This window comes from Talpa occidentalis, unplaced genomic scaffold, assembly GCF_014898055.3.
Source record: "Talpa occidentalis isolate TD23 unplaced genomic scaffold, MPIMG_talOcc4v2.1 talOcc4.7, whole genome shotgun sequence".
Taxonomy (NCBI): Eukaryota; Metazoa; Chordata; class Mammalia; order Eulipotyphla; family Talpidae; genus Talpa; species Talpa occidentalis.
The window spans coordinates 43,097,798-43,112,372 of record NW_023605083.1 but is presented as its reverse complement, the minus strand read 5'-3'; the positions used below and the strand labels follow the sequence as shown (position 1 = coordinate 43,112,372).

Sequence of the window (14,575 nt, the reverse complement as noted above, 5' to 3'; positions counted from 1 at the left end):
TAATTCTTACAACAGCCAAGTGTTAGGAGCTAATACTTTTACCTTTTTAAAGATAAATGAACTGGGAAGAGAAACTTGTTCCAGCTCAAATAATAAGACACAGCCAGGATTTGAACCCAGGAAGTCAGTTGTTGAGCAGTCTTCTCAGCAACCTAACTAGGAGGGACATGAGGAAGCCTTGAAAGTTCCAGACCTCAGGATTGCTTCCCCCCTTACTGTAAGTCCTCACTTACCCTCCTTAACAGGTTTTTGGAAACTGCAATTTGAAGTGAAGTGATGTATAACAAAAGCAGATCCTTCAAATGCCCTTTCACTTAATGTCAACTGGATTGTTTCTTTCTCATTAGCATTCTCATGAAATGATGATAATGCTGCCATGAAGCTGGGTAACAGAAAAACTGTTCAGTTCTTCTAGGCTGCTGTTCACTAGCAATTCCCTTACACTGGAAGGGAATTCCTCTATCAATATTTTTGTGCAGTTAATGAGATCAAGTGGTTAAACATTTAATAGACTGCTGAGCTTAACAGGGTAAAACAAAGTCGTGACAGGTCAAAAAGAGAGCACGCCGAGGATACACCTTCTGGAATACCACAACTTAGGATGTGAAGACACTGCAGTGGGAGAAGGGTCAGAGTTTGCTCTTAGTTTCTACAACATTCCAGACTACACTCTATTGCCAATAATGAAGACTATTCCTATGTAGAATTCTTGAATTCAGATTTACCTTTCTGCCTTAACAACAAAGGAAACTGAGATACCAGTTACATAGGGCTTGTTCCCAGTTATCTTAAGAGGAAGAGCTGGAACCCTGTTACAGACGGCTTCTCTCTCCCTATGTATTTCACTTTAAATACTTGCTCAAATTTAAATACTTGCTCAAATTTTCCTGTTTATACCAATAACATTTTTCCTTCAGAGATGAACCTAAATTTTCCAGACAGCATCTGTTCTTTACAGATAGCATCTTTCTATTTTCAATTTCTTCATTCTTCCTTTCCTTGAAATAAACTTTTATGGGGTAGGAAACAATGACAACTATTAGAATATATTTTTAAATTTTTTAGTTTTCTCACTAGAAACCATGAATGCAAGTAATTCAACTTAAACCTAAGAAAATGATGATACTAAAAAGGACCAAGGCAATCTCAAATCAGAATTTCCAAAGATGAACCGGGAGTGGATGTCTACTTACCGATTTCGGTCATTGTTATCCCTGGTGCTAACTGCCCGTTGTTGAAAGAACTATAGGTAAACAAGTTGGGGACAGATGTGAGGTCATAGATAGGTTCTTGCTTTATCTGTTTGATTCCAGTCATGTCAAGTCCTGACTGATCAGGGGACGGCTGGCTGGAATCCACATTGTAATAACCCTCAGACTTGGGCAGGTCAATGACATGTCCATTGGCATAAGTGCCGCTGGCCTCATTGTTCAGGTTGCTGAGGCCGTTACTGATGCTGCTGCTGTACACCCTGGCAAGGGCTTCTGCCTCTCCATTCTGCTGCTGCCGCTGCTCCTGCAGCCGTTGCTGGTGCTTCTGCACCTCGGCGTAAAGGCTGTCCCTTTGTTTCTTGGACATCCTCCCAAACTTCACAGCTGGGTTGGAGAGAAAAGCAGAAAACAGCACCTGTGGTTATCATTCTTGTAAAATGGCTGAAGTCCAAGGGGTCATGATGGTTGTGCCTTCAACTTCAAGTAAACAGACTCTTAGCACCTTAGTCCAAGAATCCATTCTCACACATTCCATGTCTGGGGAACGGTTATATTCAGGGGCATCTGTACTGGTTTATGTGCAAATTGAGGACTAAATCTAAATTAGGAAGAAATGTAAATACTTAGGTGATTTTTGATGCCATGAAGTTAAAAGTGATTTTTTTTGTGGGGGAAAAAAAAACCCACAAAAAACAAAAAAAGCTATTAAAATGTCAACTGAAACTCTTTTTTTTTTTTTTAAGATTTATATTATTTATACAAGAACCAGGGTACAGGCCAGAGGCTCAGGAGGGTGAGAGGATTCACCAGAGAGAGAGAGTGGGGAACAGAACAGGCAGACCGACTGAAACACACTGCTGAGGGGAGCAGCGGGCTCAGCAGGAGAGGTCTGCTCACCATGTGGGTTGCTCCAAGGCTGGCTGGGATTGAACTGGCACTGCAGAGGCTGCGGACAGCTTCTCAGCACTGCACTCAACTGCCTGCGCCACCAGGGAGGCCCTGAAACTCTTTATGAGCTCCTTACACCCCCAAGGATTGTTGGGGAGGGTGGTAAACACAATTTTAAGTGAGCCAAATCATTTGCCTTCAGTTTACTTTTGGGATTAAGTGTAAGCATCTTTGGAAAATAGCAATTTTATGCATCCAATGCCCAATAAGTGAGCCAACAGTAACTGCCCCTCCTTCCTTTTATTATTGCAAGCTGCACACTCCCTATCTCTTCTAGCAAAACCTTTAGCTGTTCTGAGAGAAAAAGGGGGAAGAGGCACTGTGAGATTTCAGAGTAATATGAAGATGCTTTGATCTGAATGTATTGTTTCTTATAGAACTTAACTTCCTAAACTGTATGGATATTGATATTTTTCCTCACAAGCTGTCAACTTCCATCTTTGTGAACATCCTGATTCAAGTGGCCATCTTGTCTGAATCATCAAGCACTAGGTTGTTCAGCTCTTGTTAATGGTAAGATCTATGACAAACATGGAGGTTCCCTCTGAGTTTCTATTTTCTTCTGTGACAGTATTTCCATCTCCTGTTGGTGTTGGGCACTCAGAGAATGTAGAGAATAGGGTGGAGGGTAGAATTAGGTCCAGTTACCAGATTCAATCTCTAAGGTTGGTGAAGTGCTAAAGAACTCTAGCATAGGGGCCTCCCGGTGGTGCAGCAGGTTGAGAGTAGCGCTGTGAAGCTGTCTGCAGCCTCTGCAGTGCGGGTTCGATTCCTGGCCGGCCAGGGAGATTCCCACATGGTGGGCGAGACAGACCTCTCCTGTCTCACCTGCTGCTCCCCTCAACAGTGTGTTTCGGTCAATCTGCCTGTTCTGTTCCTCACTCTGTCTCTGGTGAATCCTCTCACCCCCCCGCACCTCTGGCCTGTACCCCAGTTCTTGTATGCATAAATAAATAAGTCTTAAAAAAAACTTGTATTAGGGCTTTCTGATGCTGCCTAAGTAGGAAAACAAAGTGGTAATTATCCAGTAATTTTTCTGAATGAAGACAGTTAATCTGGTTAATTCAGACCAAATTCCCCTTTCCACCTCAATTGTCATTTTTATAGGGACTTGAGTCATTTAGATCATTGTGTTTAGCTTTGTTTATAGAGACACTGTTCTTATTAAATTCTGTTTCTCAGACAAATTTACTGGTTTACTAATTGCAATGGTATTTCAATTCATCTGTGAACAGAGTTCTATAGTAACTTTTAGGGTAAACTTTCTTGGTACCTTTATATTTTCCCAAATAATTTACTATATATAATTCTATAGGGAAATTTTTTTTAACAAAAAAAATTAACCATGGACAATTTTGATTCAGAAAGAACTTTCTTTTCCCCAAGAAAATGTGACATTTCTTCTTTATTTGCTGACTTCCTATCCTTTGTGCTCATGTAGGCTCAAAACAGCTCTTTAAAGAGCTATAGTGGGGGATACAAAATTTGTATCTATTGCTACAGATTAAGAATTTTATTTTGGCCAGAGTATGTTTTCTGATTTACTTGAATAGACTAGTTTTGTATTTGTTTAAAATCCATAAGGAGAAAAAAATATTCAAGAATGAGAAATTCTTCTAACATGGAGAAAGAAATACAGTGTTTTTGAGACCCTTTTGCATTTAGTTCTTGCTTTAGACTTCTGTGTGCTCTATATTTAGCTGAAATATACATTCTGTGGATTGGTCCCATTCATGGTTCTGATTCCTCTCACATAGTCCCATGTTCTTTCCCATGTAAATCTGCAATGTCCTATCATCTTGTAAGTATCCTGCCCTAACCCTGATACAGAGTCTTGTGACTTGCCAATGGGATATTGACATATGTGACACAAACAGAGGCATCAAAAGTGCTTGTAAGCTTGAGTGTCTCACCATGAAAAACCTAAAGTAGCTTGCTTGAGGAAAAGAAAGTGTAGCAAAGCCAAGCTACTCAGTCATGACTGACAAGGCCATCCATAATCAGCAGAGGCACAGACTGGCAACAGCTGATGGTAGAAGAATGAAAGAGTCTAGTCAAAAATCTTACATTCAACAATTTTAGGTTCAAAATTCTACTGTAAACTACCAATATCATAATCAAATTTAATAATCTCCAGAAATGTTCTATTAAATCCTCTGCCTTGGTAAACATCTGAATCCTCAATGAGGAATAGTTAGGTTTTTTTCCAAGAAATTGACTTCTCAGTCATTGAGCAACTGAAGTATTTTCAGAGCAACAACTTAAAGTTCCAATACATTTTGGAACCACCAGCATCATCTCAAATCAAGGACTTTGCTGACAATTACTATGTACAATTTCAGAATGAACTTTTAATTCATTTTAGAAACACTGATTAGTCAGTGTATGCCCCTTCCTATGGTAAAAATGATGACATATTGGAAAATTACAATGCATGGCAAAAATAAATCTGAAATATAATTCTTTGCCACTATTTGTAAATATGTTTATTGAATCTATTGTTAACAAAGGCTATATAGTACTATTATATTTTCAAGTACTGGCATTCTTCTAGCTACCATCTATTAATCAGAATGGCACATATTTTAAGTGTTTGCCCCTCTTAAACTTGAATTATTCTGTTAATGAGGTTCACTTGAGTATAGAGGCAGCCTCTTGTTAAACTGCTAGCTCTTGAAGACACTAGCAAATTCCGTATACATTGCAAGTGCTTTATAAATATTCAGTGATGATGGTATTTGTTCATGCTCTTAACCCTCATTTTGATTCCACACAAAAGTACTGGAAATCTTTTCATATTTATTTGGATTGTAGGATTCCACATGGAATGGAAGTTTTTGGAGTAACTATAAAACAAAGTCATTGTTTCTTCAAAGATTTTTATTTATTATCACATGACGACTAGACATGTGTTTCTGGTTTCAAAAGAACCCAATTGTAGAAATATTATCTATGACTTTCCAGAGTCAATTTGGAAATTATTTTTACATCTTGCTTCTTACCAAGGAAACTGGTCTTAATTTAACTGTTAAATTTCAGGGATGTGCCTTTCTTTTTTATAGTTCTCTAAGTTTAGTAGAAAAAGTCTGATTCAACCTACCCAACACTGTTTATTGCTTTATAAATATTCTCTCTCATCCCCCTCACTTCTCAATAGAACTTCCTGTGATGATGGGATATTCCCCATGCTGTCAGCATGGTAGCCACAGTCATTTGTGGCTCTTGAGTATGGGAAATACAGTGTTTCTGAAGAAATGAATTTTTATATTTAAAAAATTCTAATTAATTTAAATTTAAATCATGACAAGCAGATGCCACATTGGACAATGAATTTCTACATAACAGCAGCCAAAGTATGAAACCTATCCTTGTAAAGGCAATTTCCATTTTTATCCACAAAGACTTGCCATGTAGGAGAACCTATACTTAATTATAGCAAGGTGGCTATCATATTTTCTTTGGGATCCCATATTTTCCTAATGATAGTAAATACTTTGCTGTTCTTTTAAACTTGTTTATCTATAGTAACACTTGGAAATAATTTATGCTGAAGATTCCTGCATTGAACATTTATTAAGGGTTTGCTTAAAGGAAAAATAAATAGGATAATGGAGAAAGTTCAGTGAGAACATATATTTTATCAGTTCAAACACACACACACACACACACACACACGAGCACAGGCATACCTTTACCTTTTTATACACAAAAACATATGTCTATGTAGTCCCAATAGGTTTGAAATTTTCTTCTATTCCTAAGATAAATTTGAACAAATTCATTATTGCTGAATTTGTTGTCTACTAATAAGTGGTGATGGCTAATAAACTACTATCTCCTAGTAGCTATGCTTTTTTCAGTGACCAAGTATGGTGAAGTACATGTTCTTGGAATCAGGCATAACTGACAGAGAGTCAATGCAAATATCAAAATGAAGATGCCACTTTAAGTCTGAAGTAAGGTGGGCAGAATGTGAGCAGAAAGAAGTTGACTGTGAAGGCAATTTACTGTGGCTACTATTACTACTGCTAGAGCACTTTGACAATAATCGCTTAATCAGTAGGAGATACATATAATGCATTAGTGGGAGGGAAAACATTACCTCTCATTCTTGAATCCTTACCAGAAGTAGCTAACCAACCATTACTTCAGGGTTTTCACTCCTTCAAGACTGCACACTAGGCATTATTAATCAATGGAGACAAAATTTGTTCAGTTTCAACACATGTTGGTGAGGGTGTGGTGAAAAAGGAACACTCATACACTGTTGGTGGCAATGCAGATTAATTCAACCTCTGTGGAAAACAGTATGGGGGTTTCTCAAAACATTAAGAACAGATCTACCATGTGATCCAGCAGTCTCTTTCCTAGATATCTATCTGAAGAATGCAAAGACACTAAATGAAGGAATATATGTATTCCTACGTTCATTGTAGCATCATTTACAACAGAGAAGCTATGGAAGCAAACCCAAGTGCCCAATGACAAAGGGATTGATTAAGAAGATGTGGCATATATACATAATGGAATACTATTCAACTCTAAAAAGATATGAAATCTTGGTATTTGTGACAACGTAGTTGGAACCAGAAGGGATTATGCCAAGCAAAATTAGTCAGAAAGAGAAAGACAAATACTGGTTAATTTTACTCACGTGTGGCATATGAAAAACAAAGGAACAACAAAAAAATTAAAACAAAATAAACCCTTGAAATCTGATTGCTGGAATGAGATTACCTGAAAATCTGATTGCTAGGGAGGGGAGGATCAAAAGGGGAAGGAGTCCCAGTGAACTGTGGTAGCAGGTTATTGGGGCTTTGGGGGTGGGCATGGTATGATGACATACTTCTGTATGGTGTACACCGTTAAACATATACAGTGTTGCAAGTCAACATTACCTCAAAAATATAATTTTAAAAAGTTTCCCCAGTATTAGTATAGTTTTTGTATAATGTATCCTTCATAATTAAGACTCAGATAAAACTTGCTCTATAAAACATAGTAAGGAAGATTTTTTTCCTTCTGCTTGAATCCCTTCTTTTCATCATTCCCTTTCACCCCTGAGCATTACTACTTACCCTTAGTTTGACATAAGAGATAGACATTTGGAAGATGACTCTGGCAGCCCCAGGATTGTCTTTGTTAAAATTAAGTTGGATCTTTATCTTTAATCCCCAGTGTCTGTAGACAATGTATTCCTTTTACATCATAGACATCTACATGCTCATGCTGGTGGTAGATCTGATAGAGATCTAACAGATAGAGATCCATTAAATGGATCCTCTCCCCAAAAAGGGGCCCACATATCTTTTATGTCATGTGATTCATACTATCTCCTTTGTGGGCTGATGATGGTGAATCTGCTTTGTACTATATGCCCATCTCTCATGCATGATTCCGTTTACCCACAACATTTGCCCTTCAGGGAGATACATTTTTATTGAAGGAAGAAGTAACAAAGACAAAAACCTGATGACTTTTTCATTCTGTCCAATTATGAATGGGACTTTTTCAGATACTGTCAATTAACATGCTCCCTCCTTATGGTAGAAAGGAGGTACAAAATCATCAACTCAGATCCCCATAGACCTTCACTAAAAAAATCCTGAAAATCACTTAATTCCCAGCTTCTACTTTCTTCCTTTTAGTTAAATGGAAGTACAGCTATAAATTTATCCCAGGAGTAAATTTATGTCATTCATGAGTCTAGAAAACCAAATAAACAAAAAAATCAGTTAGTCATAGAAAAATTTTAGGAGTTAACATTTACAAGCTACCTAAGCACTGAAGGGTTCAGGACATATTCTTTTAAAATTTGGGGGGAATTTTGTCTCATAGGTCTACTTTTGGGCAAGACAAGTTTAGGTGGATTAGGAATTAAAGAAAAGATAAACAAATATTCAAGCTATAACTATTTGGACAATGCAAGCAGAACTGAATTTATTCAGATGACGAAAAGGCCCCACATTTAATTTAATAACTCATAAAATCCCTTTATACCAAGAGACAGTGCATGCCAATTATCTATGTTTCTTTAAAACTAGAAGTATTTCCTTCCTTCTTTCCCTTCTCTCTCTCTGTGCGGCCCTCCCTCCTTTTCCTCATATTGCACTAACAATTCGCTGTGCCTCATCTTTTTTATCCTTAATTCGCTTGCCTAGAAATATTCAGGTGACTTAAAAAGGCTCTAGCAAGTCATCCATTTGAAAGCCGTGTAAAGTAAGAAATAGGAAGGCAATGCCTTACCATCTCTCGACATTCCTAGGGCAAGACACTTCTGCAGTCGGCAGTGTTGGCAACGGTTTCTGTTGGTTCTGTCAATTAAACAGTTTCTCTGCCTCGGGCAGGAGTAAGAGGCATTGTTCTGCTGGCTCCTTCTAAAGAACCCCTGGAGGGAAAAAGAGAATGGAGTAGGTAAGTTTAAAAGAAGGGAAACAGAGACCATCATTTATACAATTGATACATTTTCTACTGTGAATACTGAGTTAATTTTTGGAAATTCTATGGCTACCTCTTCTTAAATAGTTTACAGATTGTTTACTGGAAAAAATATGTACTATCTGCACATTATGAATGAATCATTCATTCATTCAATGTTGACAAAAGACACTATTCTTGGTAAAATAAACCAGAACTGAGTTTCCGTCCTTAAGGAGCAGTGGGGAAGGACTGGCAAAGGAGCATCACTGCTCAGCTAAATATGATAAAACCCGATGGGGATACCAACATAAGCTTATCCCGGTGCTGTGGGGGTGAAGAGATTGAGGTATTGGTAGTGTAACAGGGTGGTCCCCAGGAAAGGGGGAGGTTCCAGGTTCCCTGCCCCACCCAAGGAAGGGTGGAGCTGAGCAGGAAGAAGAGAAGCTGGAGAAGAGACTGAGGAAGGAAGGAAGCAGGATGGAGCCAGGAGACCTGGAGGAGGCACATGGAGCCTAGAGACACGTGAAGAAACTGCGCTTGTCTTTTGGTCGTGGACTAGGTGACACAGATGTGGGTGAGACCCGTGGGGAGGTGACCATGGCAGCTTTTATCTTGATGTTGATTTTGCTCTTTTCCTTCCGGGCTTGTTTGGTTGTTTCTGACTCTTTTCTGTGGGTCCCCACTGGAAGATGCTTTAGACTTGTGGCAGGCTTTGGGGCCTTGTTCTGGGCCAATCCCATTTGGATGGACTTTTACCCACGAGGGGACGGGTAACTTTGGGTGCTTCATTTAGAAACTAGACTCTTTGCCTTTCCTGTATTGTTTCCTAGTTTTTATTAAAGATCCTTCCCATTAAAGTGTCCTATGTTTTGTGTTGATGCGGCGGATGGCAGAACCCATTTAGAATAGGCAGGTTTGCGGGGTTTGGGCTGCCCCTCTCCCTGTCCTATAACAGATTTGGCGTCCAACGTGATTTAGGACAGAGCCATCCGTGGTTAGTCAGCCCCATGGGGAAATTGGGCTTCCCTATGGCACTGGCTACCATAAGCGCAAATGTGATTTTTGGTTTCTCCGGTGTGTTTGTTTCATATGTCGATTTGCTGTTGAAAAACTGGCTTGAGCACCTGCACTCCTATGTTTATAGCAGCACTGTTTACAATAGCTAAGCTTTGGAAACAACCCAAATGCCCAAAAATAGATGACTGGATCAAGAAGATGTGGTACATACATACCATGGAATATTACTCAGCATTCAAAAAAGATAAACACATGCAATTTGCAGCAACATGGATGGCACTGGAAGGGATCATGCTCAGCGAAATAAGCCAAAAAGAAAAAGAAAAATACCGGATGGTCTCACTCATAGCAGGAATCTAGAAAACTTAAATAAGGGACCAGGAAAATGAATATAAGAAATTGAAAATCAAAATCAACAAAAAACTATGAACCAGAGACACTTTTTGGGGGGTGGGGGGCGGGAGGGGAAGGATTGGGGTCAGAATGGGGCGTTTGCAATTGTATGGGGGAATATAAAAATAAAATTTAATATTTAAAAAAAAAATAATAATAAAAAAATTAAAAAAAAAATAAAAAAAAAAAATAAAAACTTTCAATGGAAAAAAATTTAAAAAAAACTGGTAAAAGAGGAATAGTTCCTCGAAAATGATTTTTTTTTTTTTCTAATAGAATATAATCTTGGTACATTCAAGGTGTTTGACAATGTTGGCAGAGGAAAAGAAAAAAAAAAAACAGGTTCTTTGTAAAAAGAGGAAATAGAAGAAAACTGATTTTACTGCAAGGAAAGGTGGTAAAAAAAAAAAAAAAAAAAAAAAACTGGCTTGGGCTTTGTGAAGATCTGTGTGTCTGTATGTAATTTGTTTGTAGTGACTTGCTAAGACATTTGATTTTGTGGAAATTGTTCTGTGCCAGTTTTACTCAAAAGATTAGGCAGTACATTGGACCATGTGGCCAGATCAAAGATGGCGTCTGAGGCCACTTGGAACTTTTTTTTTCTTTCTTTTTGTAATCTCTGCTGTCTCATTAGCATTTCTAAAGGCAATAATGGTTCTTCAGTGGTATGTTGCTTTGTCTTTGACTACTTCCTGCCCTGTGTCTGACCGGTTTTGCAAGCCAACTGTGGAGCAGTGGTGTTCAAATTAGCAAATGTATGCCTGGGTGTTAAGGAAAGAGTAGCCTTAAGCAGTAACTGGTAATTGCTGGTATCCTTGATGGATTCTTGGAGATAACTTGAATTTTTGCAAAGTCTGGATCAGAAAAATTAACAAGATTTTGTCTGAGTCTGATAGGATTTGCTGCTGTGAATTTTGTGTACACGATTTGTTTTGGGCATGTTTGCCATTTTGAATCCTGAATTTGTTCAATTGCTGGTGTAAGACAAGATTCTAAGTTTCTGCTTCCTACTGAGGAAGGACTGTTATGGAAAGCACTCTTTAGGGTGCATCATGTAACTATACCAGGTTTTCATACCTGTGTTGTTGTTGTCCCTCCCTAGTGTGGGGGAGGTGTAATCTGTGCTTAGATGTTTAATCTGCTCTTTCAGCTTCTGTCCCAGAGTGGCTAACAGAAGTAAGGAGATGATTCCTTTTAATTGAAAGTTAATTACTGATATTTTGATTTTGCTTTTTCGGGTTCTATTCCAGGAAACCCAAGGAGTGCCTGCGTGGTGGCTAACAAGAGATGACTCCTTTTGCTTGAAAGTTAACTTTTATTCTTTCAGTTGCTGTACAGAATACCCCAGGATTGACTTCTAACAAAAAGTCTTCAACACTGAAAACCCTAAGGTGATAAACAAGGTCATGTAACTCCTGTGATTAATAAAACTTTTCCTTCCTATTTCCAAAGTCTTAGGTTTGCAGGATGACAACTGGAAATTTTTCTGCCAGCAACACTCCACATTTTTTTTTGGACTTTGATATTTTTTTTCTGAGCCTATGGAGTAAAACTGCAGTTACATAACATTCCACGTGGCATAACTAAAAAAAACTGTCTTTGTCTATACGTTGTATGTCTGTATGTCCTTGTGTCTAACTGTCTTGACCTCCAGTGATTGACAAATTGGTATACATGGTGCCCATAGACATTGGGAAAAAAAAAGAAAAAAAGAGTCTCAAGTTATGAGAAAAACAAAAAGTTATGGTTTGATTGTCAACCTTGTGCTACTGAACTAAGCCGGTGCCTTCATAGAGATTGAATATTGTTGTTTCTGTTACTTTTCTGATATTTATGGCAAAGCTTCCCAGAAATCTAAATTCAAGTACAAATTTGGTAGCCTGTCATTTGGCTGATGCAAGGAAATTTTGTGGAACCTCAGTAGAGCTCCTGAGACACTCCACAAAGTTTCTCCCTTTCCTCCTGGGAAGGAATTAGATGAATTTGTTCTATTTGGCTCACCTAGTAGAGTAAAACTAGAAGGGAAGCATTGTCACTTGGGTAAACGGGTAATAACACCTTGACCTGATATGGATGTAAATTGTCAATGATGATTGTCACCTTGTAATATTGTATACTTCAATTGTTTAATATCTACAGGAATTGTTTCTGAAAATATAGGGAGAAAAGGTCTCAACAGATTACTATAGATGGAACTGTTAAGAGTAAAAACTTTACTACAAAGGACTGAATAGACCTGGAAATACACCTGACATTTACAAGTTTTCTTTGACATAATACTGGTAATTTTTATATGCATTTTGTCCTGAATCCACAAAGTTTTGTTTTGTTTTGTTTTGAGTAACCAGGATCTGCATCAAGGTTGCAATTTTTTCCAGCAAAGCTAACTTGTCACATTTTCTCTCCCCTTGATACCAACACAGCATACAAATAGTGGTAGTAATTTTTGCTACTTATCTTAGAGTCTGTTTTTGCATAACTTCCATAGGGATTTTGTCTGTTTTAACAAAAATTGGACGTGAGTTTGATTGTGTGGCTTTGTGTGGAGTTCTTCCAAAAGTCGAAACAGAGCTGAACCAACAAGAGGAGAACCTGTTTGCCTTGTTTGTAGGGTTCCAGAGACCTCCAAAGAAGGTGAGGAAGCTTGCCTCCATTGGCAGGACTGGACAACCCGGCCAACGAAAATGCCCTGGTACCCTCGAGAAGAGGAAAGCCCAGGTGGAGTCTGATGAGACCAACTTTATACCTGAAGCATACATCGACTGGATGCCACCGGTTCGCTCTGATCCTGTATGGAGTATTTCAACAAAGCCAGCTAAAAATTGCTGTTAGTTATTTCTGCCCTGTGATTTTATGCAAAAATAGAAAAAAATGGTTTAAAAGTAAATTTAATTTGCAAACTTTTGCTATGCTGTTAAAGTTTGGGATCAAGGTTGAGAGAATTCGTTTTTGCATAAGTTGAACCATTTTAACATTTTTTCCCTGTGATTTTGATATATTTGCTGTCTTGTTTTAGCTAACGCTCCAATTTTTTTTCTTTTGGCTTGTATAATGGACTATTTTTCAGAATGGAAAACTGTCATACTGGACATTCATAGACAATGCTGCTGACTAATTGTTGCTTCTCTTATACACATTGTAACCCTAAAAAAGACTGTCTCCTAAGATTACACCATGACATCTGTGCCACCATAGATATGGTGGAATAAAAATTAAAAGGGGGGATTGTAACAGGGTGGTCCCCAGGAAAGGGGGAGGTTCCAGGTTCCCTGCCCCACCCAAGGAAGGGTGGAGCTGAGCAGGAAGAAGAGAAGCTGGAGAAGAGACTGAGGAAGGAAGGAAGCAGGATGGAGCCAGGAGACCTGGAGGAGGCACATGGAGCCTAGAGACACGTGAAGAAACTGCGCTTGTCTTTTGGTCGTGGACTAGGTGACACAGATGTGGGTGAGACCCGTGGGGAGGTGACCATGGCAGCTTTTATCTTGATGTTGATTTTGCTCTTTTCCTTCCGGGCTTGTTTGGTTGTTTCTGACTCTTTTCTGTGGGTCCCCACTGGAAGATGCTTTAGACTTGTGGCAGGCTTTGGGGCCTTGTTCTGGGCCAATCCCATTTGGATGGACTTTTACCCACGAGGGGACGGGTAACTTTGGGTGCTTCATTTAGAAACTAGACTCTTTGCCTTTCCTGTATTGTTTCCTAGTTTTTATTAAAGATCCTTCCCATTAAAGTGTCCTATGTTTTGTGTTGATGCGGCGGATGGCAGAACCCATTTAGAATAGGCAGGTTTGCGGGGTTTGGGCTGCCCCTCTCCCTGTCCTATAACAGTAGCAATAGCAGTACTGAGAAGTATAGGCTCAGCGTGTGCTTCCTATTCTCTATGATGTACCTTACAACATTTGAAATTTTTGAATTTAGTCAGAATGCATCTGAAAGATGTTTTTTTTAAACCAATGATGTACCTTATAACTAACCGTATCTTTGAATAAAGGAAATATGAAATGTAAACTGTGAATCATAAAGTAAGCAATAAGTAAAAACTGGAACTAATGCTTGGCCTCAGACTATCCTGATAGAGGAGGTCATTAATGCAAGTAAGTTGGGCACCTTCTGGTACAAAATAAACTGCCTTGGACCACACATTACCCTTCCAAATAAATCCACTGCTGAGTTTATAATTATTATTCTAATCATTTGGATATAGCCTTAGTTAACTTACAGAAAATCTATGAGGGAAAATAAACCTTTTTTCCAGAGATGTAAAAATATCATTCACCCATTTAGTCTGTTTCTTTACTCTTTGCTCTTGAATTGTGGTACAGCTGAAGTACAAAGTGCTGCGAGCAAAGTGATGTTCTATAAGAAATTTACCAAGGAAAATTTTAGGAAAAGCTATCATCTTTTGAAAGAAAAAAGCCTGGAAAAGTTCTGAGATGGAAAGTCCAATGTCCATCTTGCTGTGAGACCTGGAAGTGGCCACTTGACTTCTATCAAATATCTTCTGAGATTCTTTGATAATCATCAAAAGCAAAGAATAGGGCCAGTACTCGGATGAGAAAGTGAGGCAATCTCCTTGATCTCATAATTGA

At 38.6% G+C, this 14,575-nt stretch overlaps 1 protein-coding gene across 1 annotated transcript in view; it reads right to left on the bottom strand.

The window, feature by feature from the left end:
• Positions 1 to 14,575, bottom strand: part of RORB (RAR related orphan receptor B) — a 221,219-nt gene that overhangs the window by 71,435 nt on the left and 135,209 nt on the right. Inside the window, exons 3-4 of the mRNA XM_054688692.1 lie at positions 8,406 to 8,547; positions 1,194 to 1,595 (exon numbers count right to left, since the gene is read on the bottom strand). Of these exons, the coding sequence (XP_054544667.1) occupies positions 1,194 to 1,595; positions 8,406 to 8,547 (544 nt within the window). The remainder of the gene's footprint in view (positions 1 to 1,193; positions 1,596 to 8,405; positions 8,548 to 14,575) is intronic.